At 44.1% G+C, this 21898-nt stretch overlaps 1 protein-coding gene across 2 annotated transcripts; it reads right to left on the reverse strand.

Annotated features, from left to right (window-relative positions):
- Window positions 1-15: 15 nt before the first annotated feature.
- On the reverse strand, window positions 16-17778 carry LOC306714716 (endophilin-A1-like; the record flags this gene model as incomplete). 2 transcript variants are annotated; one of them, XM_079184829.1, is made up of 9 exons in its annotated part: window positions 16-212; window positions 838-968; window positions 1064-1167; window positions 1735-1893; window positions 2087-2220; window positions 3228-3371; window positions 3443-3515; window positions 4271-4339; window positions 17734-17778. In XM_079184829.1, the coding sequence occupies 9 exons, from the start codon at window positions 17776-17778 to the stop codon at window positions 16-18; spliced, it is 1056 nt and encodes a 351-aa protein (XP_079040955.1). The 2 variants fall into 2 exon arrangements, with proteins under 2 accessions (XP_079040955.1, XP_079040954.1); XM_079184828.1 differs by having other exon boundaries at window positions 814-968.
- Window positions 17779-21898: the final 4120 nt, after the last annotated feature.

Raw genomic sequence — 21898 nt, forward strand, 5'->3', positions numbered from 1 at the left:
TCATTGGCGGGATTCCTAATGAGGGAGTGGAACCAGGATATCCACGTAGTTGATGGGGAAGAAGCCCGACTGGCCATTGATCATGCCCTCGTACCAGTTGTCATCGATCTGATTGGTCAGGGTGATGACATCGCCCTCCTTGAAGCCCAGCTCGCCTTCGTTCTCTGGATCGAAGTCGTAGAGCGCTCGGCAACAGGGCTGGTCCATGGGGGCTGTGAAGGGACGGACACAAGAGGTATAGGAATTGTAATCGAAGGGCTACGGCTTCTAGTTGTCATATTTTACAAGGCGACAACCTAGGTACCTTGCACAAGTTCCTTAAACCTGCATTCTATCTAATGTCCACCAGGGGGCGACTCCTCTGGTTGTATAGAAGTCTATGAGAAAATGACTCTACTTCTCTCTTGATTTATTACCTCAGTAAACATTGTGAACATGAGTTTATGGTCTCAATCTCTAGTTTCAAGTCTTCTTCAATACAGCATGATGTTCATTTAGTAAATGATGGTCCATTTAGAGTCACACAGACCATAAAGCAGGGGATGCTTTAGGGCGGGGCTACACAGTGATTGACAGGTCTACTGTCTGTTTACTGAGGTAATAAATCAAGAGAGAAGTAGAGTCATTTTCTCATAGACTTCTATACAACAAGAGGAGTCTCCCCCTGATGGACATTAGAGAGAATGCAAGTTCTACGACACTTCCGCATCGGCTTCACTCTGCCGAAACCGGAGGCTGCCGCCTGGTTGCAGAGAGCCAAGATGGCAACAAGCAAAAACGTATCTTGGTTTGGTCAAGCATTCATTCACCAACCCAGAACGCACTCCCGCTCTGTACCTGGTGATCTTCCGGGCGATTTGGCCGAGTTTATCCCGCCGTTGTGGCTCTCGCTGGGGGGCAGCAGCTCCAGGGTCATTCTGGGTTTAGGAGCGTACTCCTTCCTCGGTTTAGCGGACACTTCTTTTATCCTGAAAGGGCCAGAAACAAACAAAAAAAGGTTTGTCTAACCACCATCTGTTTCTATTGGTTTACATTCATCCCAGGTAGGCACATGAATCAGTACCTTTCCTCCACCTTACTGGAGAGCTGTTGGAGGATTTCGGCAGAGCGGCTGTGGTATTCCAACTGAGCTTGAACCAACGCTGCCAGCTGGCTCACCTGTTCTATCTGCAACACACACACACACACACACACACATACACTAACACTTTTTTTCAACAGCACAACCTGTTCTGTACCCATGCTGGGCCCGGGTCTGGCTTGGCACAGCGCGGTACAGGATCGCTGAGTCAAAATGCTGATTCACTGTGGTTTATAAATGAAGTCCCTGCAGTTCCCCTCGGGGCAAAATCTGATTAGAATTCTGTTTCCATTTCTTTTCAGTTTGTTTTGCTCTTTTTGTTTCTGTGAATGTCCACATTTACTAAACGTTCAACGGTCAACTGATGCAAAAAGTAATTCCGGTGAAATTACTTTAAAGCAGACTCAAGCTGCATCGACTAGTTGATCAATCTGCAACTATTCTAATCATTCGTTTAAGTCCAGTTGAGGATTCCAGCTTATGTGAGAATTTGTTGCTTTTCGTCCTCTTACATTGTAGTAAATTAAATGTATTTGTTTTTGGACTGCTTCTTTGACATTTGATTGATTGCTATAGATAATAATTGACAGATTAATTGCCTATGAAAATAGCTGCAGGGCCTGAAGCAGACATGAATAAAGAGAAGTCCTCACGTCGCTCTCCAGCAGGTTGAACATGCTCTGCTCCGCGATCTCTTTGCTCTCGTCGAACTTCTCCAGCGCCTGTTTGAGTTCATCGTCCTGGACTTTCCCCTGGCGCTTCTTCTTGTAGTCGAAGTCCAGACGGCGGCCCTCCATCTTCTTCAGGTGGTGCTGCAACAAGAGATGAGAGGAATGGAATAAACATCACTTTAGAAACCATTTACAATTTGTCAACACAGCATCTAACTCTCTCCATTACGTTTTCCATTGTTTCACATATATACATTCAGGTTCAGTGCATCAGATGACCTCGTGTCTTCATCAAAGCCTTTCAACTGGGAACCAATCCCAGGGTTTTGCTCACCTGTATCTCTTTGAGGTCTTTGTCGTGGAGGTTCTGCAGCGGGTCGATGAAGTTCTGTTTGACCTCCATGTCCAGAGCGTCCTTCACCTCCCCGAGCTCCTTCATCGACTCGCTGGCATCGATCAGCGCCAAACCTGTGATGAACGGACAGGATGAGGGGAAAATAGAGACGGAGAAAATATCAATTTATTTTTGTGTGGCGCGACTCTCTGTTGAAGCACTTTAATCATCAGTACAAAAGATGAACAACTGGTTCTTTGATACAAAACAATCAAAAGGTACAAGGCTGAATCTTTCATAAAAAGCCTTGAGTTAGATGTTAACTGTGACTTCCAAGGTGCATTTTGACAAGAAACATCCAATCGCAGAGCTTAAAATGTGTTTTTCTGCACCGCTAACAGAAGGTGGGAGCTAAAGAATGAATACATTTTACAATTTACATTTCAAATCAATTCACCTTAAATCAATTATGAATGAATTCAGGAGATGATTTCAGTTTAAATAATTAACACTGGTGGCCATAACGTAAACCTATAGAGTGCTGCAGGAATGAGTCATAAAACCAGGAAATGAGTCTACATTTCTGTACTTTCTGTACCCTCGTCTGGAAGTCAATGATTTTAACGTTCAGTTCTCTGGTATAAAATAGGTCAGTAAACACCCCTCTGGTGAATTTAGAAGCTTCTATGTGTCTTAAGAAAGAGTGTAAATGAGACGACTTAACGTCCTCACTAGAACACTAGTCCTGCTGTAGCTTAGTGGTCATGTGACCGTGGTAGCCTGATGTTAGCTCTTTACTTCTGCTGGTTGCATTCACGCTTCAAAAATCATAAAAGTTGTGTTCATTGGTGAAGATTATCTTGTTGAACAAAACGTGTAAGTGTCATAAGTGTTCGCGACAGTTCATTTTCTGCAATAATCCCTTTGGCTTTTTTAACCATGTGCGATACCAACTTCAGAGTTGGCGTACAAAAATACGTCATTCCTGCAGCAATTACAGAGTCCACAGTTTCTAAGTTTAGTGAAAGTACAGACCCAAAACTATATATTGGCCTCCAGACAAAAAGAGCTGAAACCCCTCTAAACCAACAGGCCTTCGTCGATATCGTAGCACCCTAAATGTGTGTACGTTCCCACTTACCGAAGCTGGACTCCTCCCCTAACTCCCGTCCAAACCTTAACATGGCGTCTCCCAGGACGCTCTCAGCCTGCGGGTACCCGGGACCCTTTTCCTGCCCGCGCATCTTTGACATGGTGTTGATCATACTCAGCTTGGCTCTGGATGCTGGAGGGTTAAAATCATCAGTGACTGGTTTTGCTCTACGTGTTGTGGCGGTCTGAGTGTGCGTCTGATACCTGGATTAGGTTGTAGGTACTCTGTAGTTTTGGTCATGATGTCCAACACCGCTCTGCTGGTGACGTCCACCTTCTGCAGAGGAAAACACATCAGGGACATCGTGAGAACATGAACCTACTTAACACTAAATGTAGATATTTATATACGTTGATAGATGAGAAGCAGCTCTTCACTCAATGAATGCACAAAAGAAAAACTGAGAAATGTAAATGAAGATTTGCTCCAAATCTTAAAGGAATAGTTTGACATTTTGGGAAATACATTTATTTGTATTCAGGCAGAGAGTTAGATGAATAGATACTACTCTCACATTTGTTAGCTTAGCTTAGCATTAAGACTGGAGACGGGGGTAAACTGATAGCCGGGCTCTGACAAAATCCACCGACGTAACCAAGAACTCTAAAGCTCAACAATCGTGTTGGTTTCATGCAAAAAACAACAACAACTCAGCTTTACGGGGAGCTGTGTGCCAGACTCTTTATGCTAAGCTAAGCTAACCGGCAGCAGCCTTATATGTATCTATATAACGGCCATATGCGAGTGTGGTATCAATCTTCTCATCTAACTCTCAGCTAGAAAGCAAATCAAAGTATTTCTTTGTTTAAGGGAAGCTATCACGTCAGAAATCTACTTTACCGTAAAAACACAGTCTTATACATTGGGGCCCATTATTGTGAAGCAGCTGCAGTGTTAAACCCCTGAAAACAAGTTACAAACTGTTTTTTAGGTAAACATTTAATTAAATTCTTAACTGATGTATGTGACATCTACAAAACAAGAAAAACTATATATATATATATACACGAATAAGATAGATCTGTATTTACCTTTTCCATTTCTTTGAAGTCATCATCGAGCTTGGTTCCTTCCGCCCCTCCAACCTTCTCACTGACTTTCTGTAACAGGAAACACAAAGAAACAAAGAAAGACTTTCATGTTTTGAACCCACTGAGAGAAGAAAGAGAGGATCCTTCTGCCTACACCTCAGCTGAGCTTCACTGGTTTCATGGTTTTAACATTAAAAGCAGCCGAAGAGTTCAGAGACAAGTTCAGTCATTATTTTTATATATTCATGAATATTAAGGTGTTCTTTTCGCTTGATGTGCCACAACATTTATTTTTTGATATGCATAATATATGTAAACGTTGTGGAAGAAGTATTCAGATCAACATCTGATGTTTCGCTGTCCTGTGAGAACCACGTATCTGTAAAAAAGTGAACTTTTCACGAGCTACAGTGGAGCAAACAAAGCAGGGCCACGTTAACATCGTGACTGCGTTCAGACTTCACCACCTCGGCCACATCTCTGTTCTGCTGCAGGTCGTCCTCGCGGCGGCGCGGCAGAGAGACGCCGCTCGCTTTCTAATCGCCTCAGGGTGCAGGAGGCAGGAGAGGAGGAGGGACGAGGAGCAGAGTGGGATTCTCCACGATCGTGACTCACAGCAGCCACCCACGCTTTAGTGGGCTACACACACACACACACACACACACACACACACACACACACACACACACACGTACTAATGCAGCATATATACCCATAAATCAATGCATTCATACAGAGGCAACAGGAGAACACTGCAGAGACACGGACATTTCCACTATGGACAACATGTCATGTGTGTGTGTTATCCATGCAGCGTATCCTGCATGGATAACACACACACATGCTGCTGATGCTAATACAAAAATAATAAAAACAGAGATTTGTAGTCTAGCTAATTAACATATACAGCATGGCAGCCATAGAGAAGCTTCACAAAGACAAGGGTTGAACTGTTAGGGTTGTTTAAAATGCTAATTGAGGTTGTACTTCATTTGAGTATATTTAATTTTCTACTCAACTACATTTTACTGGAAAATATTATACTTAAAAAAAACAACGAGTTAAGCGTTTGTAGTACATCTTAAAAGATGAAATCAGTTGTTCTGCACGATTTCTGGCTTCTGATTTCTTACGAATGAGCAGCGTCTGGTTGTGTCTCCTCGTCAGGGTTCAGATGTGATTGTCTTGGATCCCCCGAGACCCCAATACATTGGTATTTAAAATAAACATGAATTAAAAGAGAAAACAATGATATGAAGTCATTGGGAACAAAATAGATAAAGTATCTGTGAGAGATGACAACAAGTATAACAAGTGCAAGGACCCGAGGAACAAAGTTAAGCACATGTAGGTGATAATACTTCTGGTTCTGTCGCCCCCTGTGGACTAAAGCGGTAGTGTCTCTGAGCACCAGAGTCTCTTTAACCTCTCGTGTTACTGCAGCAGGTCTGACAGTCGGCTCCTCTCAGTCCTGGTTCTGGTTCTGGTTCCTCCCTTCCCTCCATATAGAACCATCGGTACTAAATTGAGACTGTTTTCATAAGCGGTTCAAGGTTCCTCGCAGTAACGTTAACAGCACCTCAAGGTGTCACTCAGACAGAACCGGGACATTCTGATGCAGCTTTTCAAAATAAAAGCCCTTCAAAATCTCATTCATGAGACAATTTGTCTAATTTCAGATTAAGATTTGAGAGGAAATGGTGCTGAGTTACAAAATCATCCCACTCCAGGTGAAGTGGGATGCAGGAATGCAGGCCTTTCATCTTTTACATGAACGTCTCGTTCAGGATCTGAATCCTTCTGCTGCTGCTCACACAGAAGCTCATCATGCAGACACATCAACAGGAATGCAGTTTGTTGACTGTGCTGCTAATGCTGTGTGTGTGTGTGTGTGTGTGTGTGTGTGTTTCTGGTCCGTGAGGCAGATGTCACACATCTTCTTCATGAAACTAACAAACCATGCCAACATGAAGGTAAACATGTGAGTGTTTATGTAACCGCGTACACACCTGAGTGTGTGTGGGTGTCAGAGAGGACATGCTTTAATCAAAGAGATGTGTGTGTGTGTGTGTGTGTGTGTGTGTGTGTGTGTGTGTGTGTGTGTGTGTGTGTGTGTGTGTGTATACAAAAACAATAGGCTACCAAAAAGTGAGAAGGACAGACAGATGAGGAGGAAGATGCAGTTTCCATGGAGACAGGGATCTGACTGGGTGCTCTCATGTTTCCAAGAAACCACACACACACACACACACACACACACACACACACACACACACACACACACACACACACACACACACACACACACACACACACACACACACACACACACACACACACACACACACACACGCACACACGCACACACAGGCCTCCACTTGTCTGTAAGGAATACTCGGTCCAGTTGTAACACACGGTTACATAACTCGTGTTCCACCGTCTCTCTTCACATTCAGAGCGTCTCTGTTGACTCCACACGGCTCTCAACATGGCGGCGACTGAGCCGGCGGCTAGCAGCCGTTTAACTGTTCAGATTTCTGCCCGTTCTCTAAGGTTCTCTCTCCAAAAACCACATCTTACACGATTCCACTTGAACACATCATGATAACGTTATAACTCACTTTCATCCAACACTCGTTTGTACTGAGTGGTGCTTGAACGCACCGTAGTGTCACTAAATGGAACGTCCACACCGGAGTCGTGCGGCTCATTTCCTGTTAATAACAGCTGTTGGCGTCAGCGTTAATTAACATGTTATAAAGACTAAAAAGCATCAATGCAGATCTCCAGATGGCACATTATTACTGAATCTAGGCCGACGAGGATCGGCAGTGAAACTTTCACACCGTGACGGTTAAACTGTGTCACATGACTCTCTTCTTATTTCTTATCCAAAACACTCCCACACCGCCGGTTTAAGGCTCTTTAATCAGCGCACATGAAGTGTGTTGATTCCCTCAAACACAAAACAAACCTCGGTGCAGAAACCAGACTTCACGGTTTACATCATAACAGATCGATACTCGTCCGTGTATCTTTAAGAGTTTTGCAAAAAGCTTTAAAGTTTCGGCGGCACTAATCACAAGAAAAGAAAACTCAAAAATGCACCCATGGGTGCTGGCAGGGGAAGTCATTCCACACACACACACGCACACACACACACACACACACACACACATACACACACACACACACACACACACACACACACACACACACACAGGAGAACGAACGCTGAGGCATCTGTTCCTCCTCCACTGTGGCCTGTTCTCAGTTTCTGCCCTTTTGTTTTGTCTCCTCCTCCTCCTCCTCCTCCTCCTCCTCCTCCTCCTCCTCCAGCTATATTTTCTCCAACCTCCTCCATCTCTTGCTCACTTCTCCTCACTCCTTCCTTTCCTCCCTTCCTCTCCCTTCTCTTTCAGGCCCTTTTTTAATATATTTTTTGGAGTTATTGGAGATATACTGACAGCGAGGAGGTCACAGGTCGCGGTGCCCTGACGGGAGATGGAGCAGACATATCCTCCTCCTCCTCCTCTCCAGAGGGCGTTTATCCGGTGTGGAGGAGAATCAGCGGGTAGAAATAAGAACCGGGGAGGAGGGAGAAGTTTTGGCAGCCGGAGTCGGTTCATCCATCAGTCTGAACGGCCAAAACACTCGAGACGCCTTCTTGGACTGGAGATGGATTAAAGGCTGGATTAATGACCAGCTCAGTCTTATTGTGCCGCTAATATTCATACAATTCAATTACCCAGAAATCTTCTTAAAGTGATTACGCTTTCCTGCATTTCAAAGCATACATTCGGAGCTGCAGCATCAGCAACTTCAAAGCCCAGTTTGAACCACTTCAGTGTGATTTAAGTTGAACACACGTGCAGCTAAACAGAAGCTGTAGTGGACACCATGTGGCCAAAAGTATGCGGACACACTTTAGTGTTTCTTTGTGCTGAGTCAACACTTTCAATGATTTTACATCGAAATGTTTTTATTTACATTTTCAATTTGTGCACAGCTGCAAAAACAAAGCTGCGCTGTGGAAAAGTTAGTGTGGCGGAAGTTTTTCTTCTTCCTTTAACTTTAACTTTTCAGACCTTTGTGAAGCAGAATTGTCATATTTTGGGATGGAGGTGAAGAGGCTCACGATGCTGCTGTCGCTCGCCGGCTTCATCACTTGTTTCACACAATGAGAATCAGCCAGAGGAGCACGTGACAGATGCAGCTTTTCTTATAAACTGACGTCCGGTGCAGCTTTAACGTGGTTCAGAAGCTCTAACGATCAGCTGGATTGTGCGTTGCCTCCCAGCGATGACTCTGTGACTCAAACTGTCTCTGAGTCAGGTTTCTCCACACGGTGCATTTATTTTAACAGCAGCGAGGAGGGTTACATCATCAGAGGACTGAGGGATGCTCAGCAAAACGATGCAAGGCTTCGCCGACAGAGAAGCGCAACGAGGAAACCCTGAACGTCTGTTCTTCCTCCCGGCTTTATAAATCTGAGGAATTATGATTTGTTTTGTCACAAGTTACTCATCAGAGGAATACAGCAGCTATTTAATTACCAAAGAGAGAGAGAGAGAGAGAGAGAGAGAGAGAGAGAGAGAGAGATTTAATCCTGCAGTAAATCAGAGTGAAAGACAGCGATAGCTTTCATGACGTGTAGGGTTACAAATGAGTTTGAAGAGATAAAAAGAGGAGAAAACTGGTACGTAATCGGTACAGACGGCTTGTTTCTTTAAGTAGCATCAAATCATTTGATTGATTCTGATTCATTTTAAAGCTCAGACGCTGTGTTTATCCCAGAACGAGACAGGATTCATCGGGAGTCTTCGTCCAACGTTCGCTCTCTCTTAGCTCCGTCTTTGGTCTCCACCGACTCCTGAGGAAAACATCTCGCTCATATTTTGAGTTGAAGAAGTTGAGCGGAGGATCAGTGTTCAGCTCTATGAGTTGTGTTTTAACTCCTGCAGGGTCTCAGTGCTCTGCTGATGCATATTAACTGTCGGTTAGATTCCTGCAGGAAGCCCGGCTGTGACTGCAGAGCAACACAAACACCAACACTCGTGCATTATTAACAAGAGGAAGAGGAGAAGGAGGAGGAGGAGGAGGAGGAGGAGGAGGAGGAGGAGGAGGAGGAGGAGGAGGAGGAAGTAACGGCAGTGATATTCAGAGAGACGGCTCACACTTGAAGTTAATGAATGACGTGTATTCATACGTCCAGTGAGCAAGTAACGTGAGAGGTCTTTCTGTTTCTTCTCAGCCCTGAGATGCTCCTCTGGGAGTCAATCAAGTCCTGATCCAGAACTTGTGCCCGAGATCCAGAACTGCTCCGGTTTATGAGGACCAACGCTCCACACACAGCAGAGAAAACGCTTATTAGGAAAATGAAGCTTCTGTTTTTGAGCGGTTTGATTGTTTAACGTCAGTAGCTTCCCAGAGCCCGTCAGCTGTAGGCTCTTTCAAAATAAAATGTGTTTTTTTTACGTTAAAATGTCTGTTCCTCCTCCTCCTCACCATCATCATCATCATCGTCATCGTCATGGTGGTGATGTTGCAGTGACTCTAGATCTCTGCAGCACACGAGTGAGTAAAGTGTTGTAACTTCACCGGAATGATTCAAGAAATCACGAAAATAAGAATCTTTCTGTGAAACTGTGAATATCTCGTCCTGTTAGCAAGCTTCAGTAGCTTTCAGTTGTGTGTGTGTGTGTGTGTGTGTGTGTGTGTGTGTGTGTGTGTGACAAAGAGTTATATAACAAGGCTCACTCTCTACTATTCCTCTAGAATCATCTAAGAAGGATTCAACTCGCCACCAACCAAACTCCAAAATATTTTCTGTGTAAATAAAGAACAAATTTGGAAATTTTTCATTGCATTTAAACATTTAATATGTTTAATTTCCTGAGTGTGTCATGATGTGGTTATATAACGGGGGTCACGTGCTACTACTGTAACGCACACACACACACACACACACACACGCACACACACACAAAGGATGTCAGTGACTCAGTGGTGGGAAAGTGTGAAAAGAAGAAACGAGTGACAAAGAAGATTAAAAGCAAAGAAGAGATAAATAAAATAAGATGTAGAGAACCAAGAGACGAGATGTTCAGCTGACAAAGAGAAAATAAAATATATAATAAAGAAAGATTTAATCTAATCATGAAGGCAACGCAAAATATATCGTTTTCAGCGTTGAGCTGCTGGAAGTCTCAGGCTGTGAAATGACTGTGTGTGTGTGTGTGTGTGTGTGTGTGTGTGTGTGTGTGTGTGTGTGTGTGTGGGGGGGGGGGGATTAGGGAATACTCCTGTCAAACTCAGGAAGATAACTGATCAGCTGCTTCATAATGAGAAACAATCTCGAGGTTTTATGAACTAAACTCGGAGCCTTCTGTGAAGCAGAATGAGGAATAACCACAAATCACCTCTTAAAGGAACAATGTTCCACTTCTTCATGTGAAGAACCAGGTTCTCTGGGTCTCAAGAGACTCTCGCCTTTTCACAGTTCATAGTGTTGCTCTTCTAGAGGCGAAGATAACCACGGTGTTCACTCTTCATCACTTTAACCCGTTTACAGCTACTACGATACGATACGATACGATACGATACGATACGATACGATACGATACGATACGATACGATACGATACGATACACTTTATTAGGACATTTGTCTCGGACTCAAAGGCTGCACACATGATAAGACACACGACACATCGTCTTATCTTTACCGCCGTCTCCATGGAAGTACATGAAAAAGAAAGCGAGACACACAAAGCAACATGTAACGCACATCACAGCCACACAACTGCACATTAAACACAAGCAACACGCTGCACGGCCCCTCTCGTGTTCCCATGAATCTACTGCACGACGCCGAGCGTTACATGCAAAGATTGACACCGCTCTGATATCTGTCTCATGATGTGAAGCTACAGCCAGCAGCTGGTTAGCTTAGCATAAGGTCTGGTCACAGCTAGTTGGGACTGGCTCTGTCTAAGATGGGTACCTTTAATTAAACATCAGCTCATTAGCCGGGCGTCCTGTTACATTAATCACGTTTAAAACACGGTAATGTTTCACCATCCACTTCCTGTGACCCGCCGTCCCTCCAACACTCCACACACACCACGTTCAGAATGTGTCGGCGCCGCTGGAGCCGTGTTGTGGCTCTTTAGAGAACCACTCAGGACTGAAGAGGCAATAAAGACGCCCCGGCAAAGAGACACGAGCCGGCACAGAGAGCAGCCGTAATAAAGACAAGTACTCCGAACTGGGCTTTCAAAGAGGAATCATTTTAGAATGCACGGCAGCTCGGCGATGTGTTCTCTACGTCTTCATGAAGTGACAGAGAACACAAACACACACACACAAAGAGAAGGGAAAAATCAAAGAAGGAAAGGAATTTAAAATAGATTTTCACGTCAATTATTTGGTTCTTAAGAGAGACAGACACGTCTACGCTGCAGACGCTCCTCACGCAGCGGTTCGTATCTGACAAACTTTTCCTGCATTTAACTACGAAAGTCCAGCAACGCGTGTCAGCTACATGCATACAGTCTCTTCAAAATAAACCTCCATCTTCACAGGAAACAACTCATTCAGGTTTAAGCGACAAACCTACGAAGTTAAGTTTCGGAAAAGATTGTGAAATACTTCGTAGAGCCGCGCAAAGATATCGATATCGCCGACTGTCGCCATATTTCTTTTGTGTCCGCGAACATTTTGAACGTTCTCCCTGGAGTCAACGAGCGATATTCATATGTGGCTCCGCCCCCTGACGTTCAAACCGGCCAATGAGAGAACTGCAATCCTCCAGCTTTCATCGATCTCTAAAGGAAGGAGTTGAGCGCTGCGTCGGCACCACAAGAAGCTGCAGACGGTGAGGAGGTCAGAGGTCAAAGGTAAAGGAGATGTTTTTGACATTTGATGAGAACGTCTGAAACCAAAAAGGTGAAGGAAACAGGAAACAGGAAACAGGAAACACTCCTCGTCCGTCCTCTGCTGCTCCGCCACGAGCGATGGCCTCAAGGCTGATCAATTATTGAGAGAGCCAACCAGAGCACAGCGCTGTGTGTGTGTGTGTGTGTGTGTGTGTGTTGCCACGACAACACCGTGGCGAGGGTTTGGTGTGTTTGATCAGGAAGCAACAGAGACAAAGATGCAGCCTGCAGCCTTCATCGACCATCCTTTATATTTTATATTTAGTCTTTACTTCACTCCTCATCCCCTCATCTATATGTGCGCATGGATATATTTCTAAATGTAGTTATTTTATTGTTTAAACTTTTCCTTTTTCATTATTCAGCTTTGATGCTACGTTGTTTTAAAAAGCTCTCTCTGTAAATAATCATCTTCTTATCCTCTTCCCTCCTTCCTCTCCATCGTCTCCTCTTCCTCTCTCTCTCTCTTCACTCTCCACAAGTTCTCACATTTATTCAGTATTCAAATAAAACAACGAGCTAAAAACAGCCTCAATAACGTCCACGGTCAACACAAAAGAAGCCCAGTGAAGCTCAGCTTTGACTTCTAAATGGACAAATTCAATGTTTAAACGCAGCGTCATAGCAGCACAAGTAGTGACGAGTCATGAAGTCAAAGACACTTTGCAGGTTTCTTGCTTTCTGTTCAGGATTCGTCAGTAAAACTCAACACCTGCTGACGTTTAAGCCCGTTGTTGTGAAATCAGCGTCTGATGACGAGCATGAACTGTGTAGAATAGTGGACGTAATTGTGAAAATTTAGGATAATTAGGTCCTTTGAGCCACGGGAGGGCTTTTAATGTGAAATATCTGTCCAGGAGGTCGCTTCAACTTACAGGAGATTTAACTGACAAATACATAAATAAAAGACTTAAATAAAACTGCAAAGAAGACGCAGTTAGGAAGGAAAACTAAATTCCCAAAGAGGTAAAAATGGAGGACGCTTCGAGCATCAACAGTAAATACTAAACTGGAGCAGATCAGAAAACAGGAAGTGCTTCTTCCTAACGTGCCTCTCCTCCTCCTGTATGCACATCTGATCATTGATCTCTCTCTCCCTCATGTTTTATTCAGACAGGTGAGACCGAGGTGTCTCATTTCCTGCCGGCGGTGGAGGCAGCGGCAGCCATCTTGGTCTGAGCGGCCGGCTTCACGCCGCCGCCAAACGCTCGGCTCCGCTTCTCACCGTGCATCCGTGAAAACACGACAGCCACGCGAGATGTGTCCTATACATTCAGGTCTCGGCGGACAGGAAGTCGGCGTTCATATCAAGTCTTAATGTTCCCACGGCTCCTCGCTGCCCACACCTGATTGGCCGAGGCCACGTTGACCAACAAAGGAGCTCACACCTGAGAGCAGGAACCCAATCAGCCCGATCAGAGAGCCAGAGCCTCCAGAGACAACCGCTAACGCAACACACACTCACCTATCCTGCTTCACTCACACAATCATGATTCAGTATATACATGATCGGCTTTGTTATAATAGAATCACAAATATGGTATTTGCACGTAGGAAATATGAATTATATACTTATTTATGTAAATTTTCGTTACAGCTAAAATTCTAGCTTTTTTATCTATTGTTTGTTTTGTAGAATTAGTTTCTTATTGTTTCCTGAGAACAGAAACAAATACGTTAAATAGAGAAAAAATGCAAAAGGAAAACAAAACTAAATACAAACTAATAATAAAGTCAAATATATAAATAAGGGCATTAATACAAGGCACATAAATAAAGAACGAGCAATCAACTCGTCACATTATATCAATGAATGAATGCCGACATTTATCTACAACTCTTCCATTTACTCACATATGTTCTGTGTTATAATGTGATTTTAATGCAAAACGTCCAGGAGGGAAACCTGCTGCACGGAACAGGAAGAAGGCACCGTAGTTTCAGAATAAAAGCATCATTTGGGGGTAAGAGGAAGGGGACAATGACTGAACGAGTTGTTGCACTTCAGGCAGGGACCAGCGAGGCTTTTCTCACCACGACGTCGTTGTGGAATTAATTGATGTTATTTTTCATCCCACGTTCCATTTTTGAAACGCTACGAGGTGTTGCGTGCTGTGTTACGTGCTGTGTTATGTGCTGTGCCAGCGCTGCATATAAACATCTGTAATTATCCATCATCTCGGCTGCACAACATGCACTCTGTCGCCCACGGTGAGCCGTGAATGAAGCTCATCACAGACGACCAACGGCGGTGAGTCCACAGCGGAGAGACGACCAATCAGGTCCCACAGAGACATCCCATCATGAGCTCATCTCTCTCCTCTGTTTCCAGAGGAACCGCCGTCTGACGTCTTCCCATCAACGTCTGCTGCTCGTTCACAGATCTATTTACGGCTTCGCGTCATTCGTGTGACTTTTATCTGCAGCTGCTCCTCTGTGACACACGTCTTCTGGTTTGAGTCCATCATGAACACAGAATCTGGAGTTTGAAGCTGATCGATATCTGATCGGTGTGATGATCTATGTATCGATCATGTGTTGTATTTCAGAAGCAAAAGGACAAGGCTGGACATATGCTGGATTGTTCATACTGGCAACAAATCATTTAATTTGCACTTGGACGACATGTTCTCTAAGAGTTCAACGAGTACCTGCAGAACTCATCACCTTCTCACGCGCCTCAGCTGTGTTTAGTGCTGACGAGCTAATGTTAGCATGCTAACATGCTCAACATCAGCATCGCACTATGAAGATAAGACTCTATTACTAATTAATTACATGATTAACGTCATCAAGAAGGAGCAGCAGAACATCTTCACGTCTGTGACGCTGGAAGCCTGAAATGTTTCCCTCTGAAGTATGAAAATAAAATACTCAAGTAAAGTACAACTACCCCAAATGTGTACTTCAGTCGTACTTGAGTGTGACTGTGTCTCTGCTTTTATCTCGAGTTGCTGCTCTTGTTCCGCTGCAGTGACCCAGTTTCCTCCCTCAGGGATCAATAAACATCATCTCCTCTTCATCAGCAGCATTCGTCCCGTCGACAGTCGAGCAGAAACGACAGACGTGAAAGGAAGCGACGTGCGTTGATGCTGATCCGGTTTCTCTTCGCGGCGTTAATGACGCCGGTGAAGCACCTCGAGGGTCACGTTACTGAGAGTGAGAGAGAAACATGTTCACTGAGCTGGACTCAGACGGCTCAGTGGAGGATGAAGCAGATAAAGTCACTTAGTTTACTCATTCTAGGCTTGTTGATGCTCTCGATCCTCACAGCGAACCTACAGAACTCCTGAACTAAAGGGTTGAGGACATTTATGTCAGAGTAGCAGTTTAGTTTTTGTCTTTAGCGCCTTTAGATTGAGCAAAAACGACGATATTAAACAATCCGGTCGATACTAAAACAATATCGAGGATCAAATCACGAGCTCTTTAATGACGAAAACTCTGCTCACTGTCAGTGACGCCTCTGATGTGTGACTCATGTTTGCACTCTGATTAAATAAAGAATAAGTTACCAGGAGGAGGAGGAGGAGGAGGAGGAGGAGGTGTAATGTGTTTTGGGTGGAGGCTGAGCGAGCAGACGTCGGGTCCGTCCGTCCGTCCGTCCGTCTCATTAAACCGTCTCCTCTCACATCCAGACTGGACATCAAGAAGCGGAGCGGCTCAAAGGTCAAAGGGAATCCTCATTCATCTCTGCTTCTGTTCACGTCAGACTCATTCATTCTGTTCTTCTGAATATCAGCGATCCTACAAATCTGTTGACGTCTCCTCCTTCATCTGTTTGTTTTCAAACTAAATCAGAATTTAACGGATGATGGGAGGACGTAAAGAGGGTGAAAGGACGGAGACGAGGGAGGAAAGAGTCGAGGTGAAATGGAAAATATAAGGACGAAGGAGTGATATGAAATATTATGGAGGAAGAGAAGACGGATGAAAGAGGGTAAAAAAGAAAGATAGAAAGAGATGATCACAGAGAAACGATGGACGGATAAAGGAGCGGAGACAGGATGATGGTAATTTAAAAAGATGGGGGGACAACGGAGAGGGAGGGTTAGAGAGATATGAAAGGATGAAATGTGTGATTTCAGGGAAAAGAAAGATGGAGGAGCGTTTTTAGAGGGATGATAAAAGACTGGCAACAAAGAAGGATGGAGGGATGCTTGGTGGATGTTAGGAGGCATCATGAAGGGGTGTAGAAGATGAGAAAGGGAGGATGGAGGTAGATGTTTAGAGAGATAGACCAATGATGGAGGGATGACTAGAGGAAAATGGAAAAACTGTTTACAAGAATGATGAATGGATGAAAAGACGTGATGTACAGATGCACGGAGGAATGTTCAGAGACAAGAAGATGATGGTGTGATGGAGAGACGGTTAGAGGGACGATGGAGGGATGAAAGTGGACGATGAAGGACTGATCAAAAGATGCTAACATGCTAACATTGTAGCAGCTCCAATAATATAATATATAATGAGGTCATAAAGACGCGTCTTTGCATTGACTTTGGGGTGATGATAGGAGGGAAGTGAAGAAAGATGGAGGGATGTTTAGAGAGGAAAGGTTTGAAGTAAATGAAAGTAAGGGATGAGAGAGGTTGAGGAAGATGGAGGGACAGACAGAAGGATGTAGAAGAGATGGAGGGATGGTAGGAAAGCATCCAAAAAGGAGTGTAATAAAGTTTACGTTGGGGGGATGAAGAGGAGGAATATTTAGAGGGAATAGGGAATGATGGAGGGATGACTTCAAGGTCTGGTTACAAGACAAACGGATGGAAAAGAGAGGATGAAGAGATGGAAGAGGAGGATGATGGAGGGATGAGGAAGGAAAAAGATGGTCTCAAATGAGGACGGAGTGGCGTCATAACAGGAGGTGACAGGAGGACGGAGACGGAGGTGAAGATGGACAGAAGACGTAAAAGAGGAATGGAGGGAATTCCCTGTTGCATGCAGCCAATCGGCTGTGCACGCACACACACACACACACACACACACACACGCACACACACACACACACACACACACACACACACACACACACACACACACACACACACACACACACACACACACACACACACGTTGGGATGCTATATTATGTAACAGGATATGTGTGTGTGTGTGTGTGTGTGTGTGTGTGTGTGTGTGTGTGTGTGTGTGTGAGGGGGTTTACCCTGTTATTGAATGCATCCACTGCCAGAAAAAGCCCAGCCTGTATTTCACACACACATCACGTTCATGTTCACACTGTTATCTTAACGTCACTGTAGATGTGTATTTTAAACATGTTTATATATTTAAAGCCTGGACATAAAGATGTTTCTATAATTTCAATATAAATATTCTCAACATTCGACAAAAATCTGAATTAAATGCGATTTATTGTGATAAATATATATATATATATATTGTTTTTGTCGCTAATGCATGACAGGAAACGCGATGTTTATTCCACTCATGAATACATCCCGTCGGTTATTATCTGTGGAACAACATGAGGAGATGAAGCGGCCGCTTCTCTTCCTACCTGAGTGGCTTTATGGAACTGCTTCTTCAACCCCGCGACAGACATCACTTCGGCTGAGGAGAACAACTAAATAGGGCTGAATAAGATGATTCAAATATAAATGTAAATAAAGCCTATGAATGTAGGCTGCTGGGGGTAAATTCAAGCCCCCAAAAAACGGCGGTAAATCCTCCGGTTAACGGGCGCCAGACGTCGATGTTGTCCGTTTATTTTGGTGAAATCGGTGGAGGATGCCGATGATTGCCAGAACAAACCCAGCTGGGTCTATTTTCACTGAGAGAGAGAGAGAGAGAGCGAGGGGGGGGGGGGGAGAGAGAGAGAGAGAGAGAGAGGGAGAGAGGGAGAGAGAGAAAGAGAGCGAGGGGGGGGGGGGCGGTAGAGAGAGATAGAGGGAGAGAGAGAGAGAGACACACAAAGATCGTCTCGTGAACAGATGGATCACACCCAGTGTCTGCAGCCTGCAGGAGCAGCTACTCTAATACTGCACTTATGTATAATTTTCAGGTACTTGTACTTAACTTTAGTATTTTCCATTTTCTGCAGCTTCAGAGTCAAGTCACACGTTATTCATTTAGCACGTGTAAAGTGCTGAGCAAGCATAAGATGCAAATAATTACAGATCAAACGACAATAAGAACAGAAATAACATTAATTATAAAAATAATAATAATATTTTGCATTTTGCACTCACATTTTAATATATATATATAATAATTATAATAATAATACTACTAATAATGTAAATAATAATAGTACTACAACTTATTATAATATCCTGATGATTCAGACGTCAGAGAGAGCGGATAACTCCCACCGTATATTAACGCACCATGAAAGAGGAGGAGCTTAGCCTCCACTGTCCCGCACACACGATCTTCGGCAGGGAGCGAGCGGTACGTCTCATGTGACGTCAGCCCACGAGCCTCCCCGCGTCGCACGAGACATGAGTTTTTTTTGGGTTTTAATTTAAAGCGATCAGACGAGACGGCACGAGACGGAACATCGTCTGGATGTGCAGCCCAATGAGGGAGAAGGAGAGACGTTCAGGGGCTTCAGCACCACGGACAGCTCTCGAGAGGCCTTACGGTGCATTCAAATACAGCTGGGAAATACGTGAAAGAAATACATTTAAACAGCTAAAACTTTACATTAAACTGAACAGATCTGGGTGTGAAACATGCAAATGAATGACATTTCTTTATTGTACTGAATCCGATATTTATTTGTGTTTTCGATGCCATGTGTATTCTGAGTTTGTACTCCTCATGATGAGTACACGAACCCTCTGTGTGTGTTCTTAAAACACACACAGGTGTGATGTGAAAACACACTCTTATTGATATGTTACAGATATTATAAGAAAGTTGAGATGAATCATGAGATGAAATGATTCAGACTTCAGAGTCTGATCATAAGATAGAGATGCACTCACAGGTAAATGCTTTGTGTAGTACTACACGTCTGTAGAAGTAGTTTCTCATACGGTATCATACGGTGCTCTACGCTGCATCGGTAATGAAAATAACACATGTAACATAACTCTGCTGTTAATCTGGTTATTTGCATTATTATTATCTGCAGGATGAAGTCCTTCGACGTGAACACACACCAATCATGGAGTACATTAAAGGGATTTGAATTCTGTTCGTTTCAATGGATGAATAGATTTGCATCTGTGTTATGAAATTGGAAACAGCTCAAATGAATCGTTCGTGGATTCGTTTGGCGGCTGATTGGCTGATCGGTGAAGTTGGGGAGTGAATGAGTTTGTGTTTGACGTTTGGAGCGGACGGTGATGTTTGGTGTCCCTGCAAAGAACCCCGTTCTTGTTGATCAAGAAATGTATCAATAAAAGAAAACAGAAATAAATGTTTCTCTGAACCACGTCGCTGCTCATCCTCTCAGCACATGGAAAGAACATTTCCCTACAGCGTGAGGAGACACAAGGAGAAGTGTTTATCACTGGTTTTGTAACATGCAAATACACACACACACACACACACACACACACACACACACACACACACACACACACACACACACACACACACACACACACACACACACACACACACACACACACACACATTCATCTCTCTTTTGACGGACACCTGTGTGCAGCAGCTCAGAAACCAGTCCTCCTGTCAAGGTTGGTCTCTTTTAATGAACATAAATACATTTAATTACTAGTTTGATAATTTAGAAAGTAACCTTCCACTACGACGTGTTTATCAATCAACGAGGTCACACTGTGTATTTCATGTTGTACGATGCAGGACATAGCTGTTTTAATTCAAACTTTAAAATGTTTGAATGTCCTCTTTTTAGACAGTTTAAGTGTAATATAATCAGAATAATAATAAAACAAAATACTGCATTTCTTGTATGTAATAAGCGTGAAAACCCTCGGATTGACCTGCAGCTTGTGGGGGTTTGATTCTGTGGGCGGGAGACTGATGTCCAGTTTATATGAAGATTAGTTTCTCAAGTCTGACAGGATAAGTGTAACAATATTATCAGGTTTAGACTTCACAGTTGTGTTGCACTTTATTGAAGGCATCTCACCAAAAACACAAAGAAATCCTTGACTCTGTGACGGGAAACTGAAGTGCAGAAATGCTGACTCATCGTCTGGTTTTGGGACTCTGGTCAGAGATCTCTTGGCCATTGCAGGGCTCTGCCACGTGAACGTACATGTGGTTTGTGAGGACTTTGTGAAATCTTTCTGGTCCGAATCAGCGAATGTGTTGATGAACTTACTGTTCGGTGACTTTTTATGTAGAAGAAGATTGAAGCAAAACAAAATGAACGTACTTTCTGTCGTTCCTCCCTTTGGAGGAAGAACAACTCAACATAAAGATGATGAACACGTCTTTCACTTATCTTTCATTATTCTTGGACAATACAATAAAAACATTCATAGAATACACACTGGTCTGTCCTCGTCTCCCAAATGTCTTTTTTAATTTATCTGTTTTTACATTTAAGGCTTTAATTAAGGTTGTCGAATGTCTGCCATTCAATTCTATGAAATCATCGCCCAAAAAAATTGGTGAAAATATAATTTTGTGTGAGCAGAGTTATGTAAATGTGATTGATGGTGCTGTTAGATTGCTGCTAGTCCGCCTGTTGATTTTGAAACAACAAATGTATTGAAGCAGAAATAAATAAAAACATGTTGAAAACATGTTACATCTTTAATACATTTTGACTTTTGTAATATGAGGAAAAGTTATTCCCTCGCTTCATTTTCTCTCATGTCAGTTGTTTCTCTTCTTCCTTCAGACGTCTTCAGCGATCACAAATGTCTGTCAACTCGTCCTCCTCCCTCGATGTCAACTCGTCCTCCTCCCTCGATGTCAACTCGTCCTCCTCCCTCAATGTCAACTCGTCCTCCTCCCTCGATGTCAACTCGTCCTCCTCCCTCGATGTCAACTCGTCCTCCTCCCTCGATGCCTCGCCATCCTCTTCCGAAATCGTTTGCTCCGACTCCACCACTGGCTTCCACGTGTTCTCAGCCTTTGCCGGCACCAACGCCCTCTTCCTCCTCCCCCTCTCCGCCCTGGTCCTCTACGTAGGATTCCAAAGATGGAGGCGGCAGCGCACCACCTCCACCACCACGGTGACGAGCCACATCGACGTCTTCACCTACCACATGGTGGCCATGGAGATCTACTCCCTGATGGGAACTCTCTTGTTCTGCGTTGGCATCTATGTGAGAAGTTGGTATATGCAGGTGTTTGGGTATTTTGGTTTCTCCGTCATCTTACCTGGACAGGCTCTGTTTCACTGCCTGACCTGTGTGGAGCGCTACCTGGCTGTTGTTCACCCCGTCACCTACCTGGGCCTGAGGCGGAGCGGCGGAGTGAGGCTCAGAAACATCAGCGTTGGGTGTGTTTGGCTGCTGTGTGCCGCGTCGATGGGACTTACGTATGTGATGCTACCTGATATCCCCGTCCTCACGTTTTTCTGTCTCTTCTCTCTTTGTTTGTTGGTCAGCTCCTTCTGCAGCCTCTCCGTCCTCCGCGCTCTCACCCGACGATCGCCGGGAGAGACGGTCGGGGTCAAGGAGCGGGTGGGCCAATCAAAGCAGAGGGTGTTTCACACCATCGCGGCCATAATGGGAGTGCTGCTGTTGAGGTTTTCTGGGCTTATGGTTTGCATG

Source organism: Pholis gunnellus, assembly GCF_910591455.1.
Source record: "Pholis gunnellus genome assembly, chromosome: 23".
Taxonomy (NCBI): Eukaryota; Metazoa; Chordata; class Actinopteri; order Perciformes; family Pholidae; genus Pholis; species Pholis gunnellus.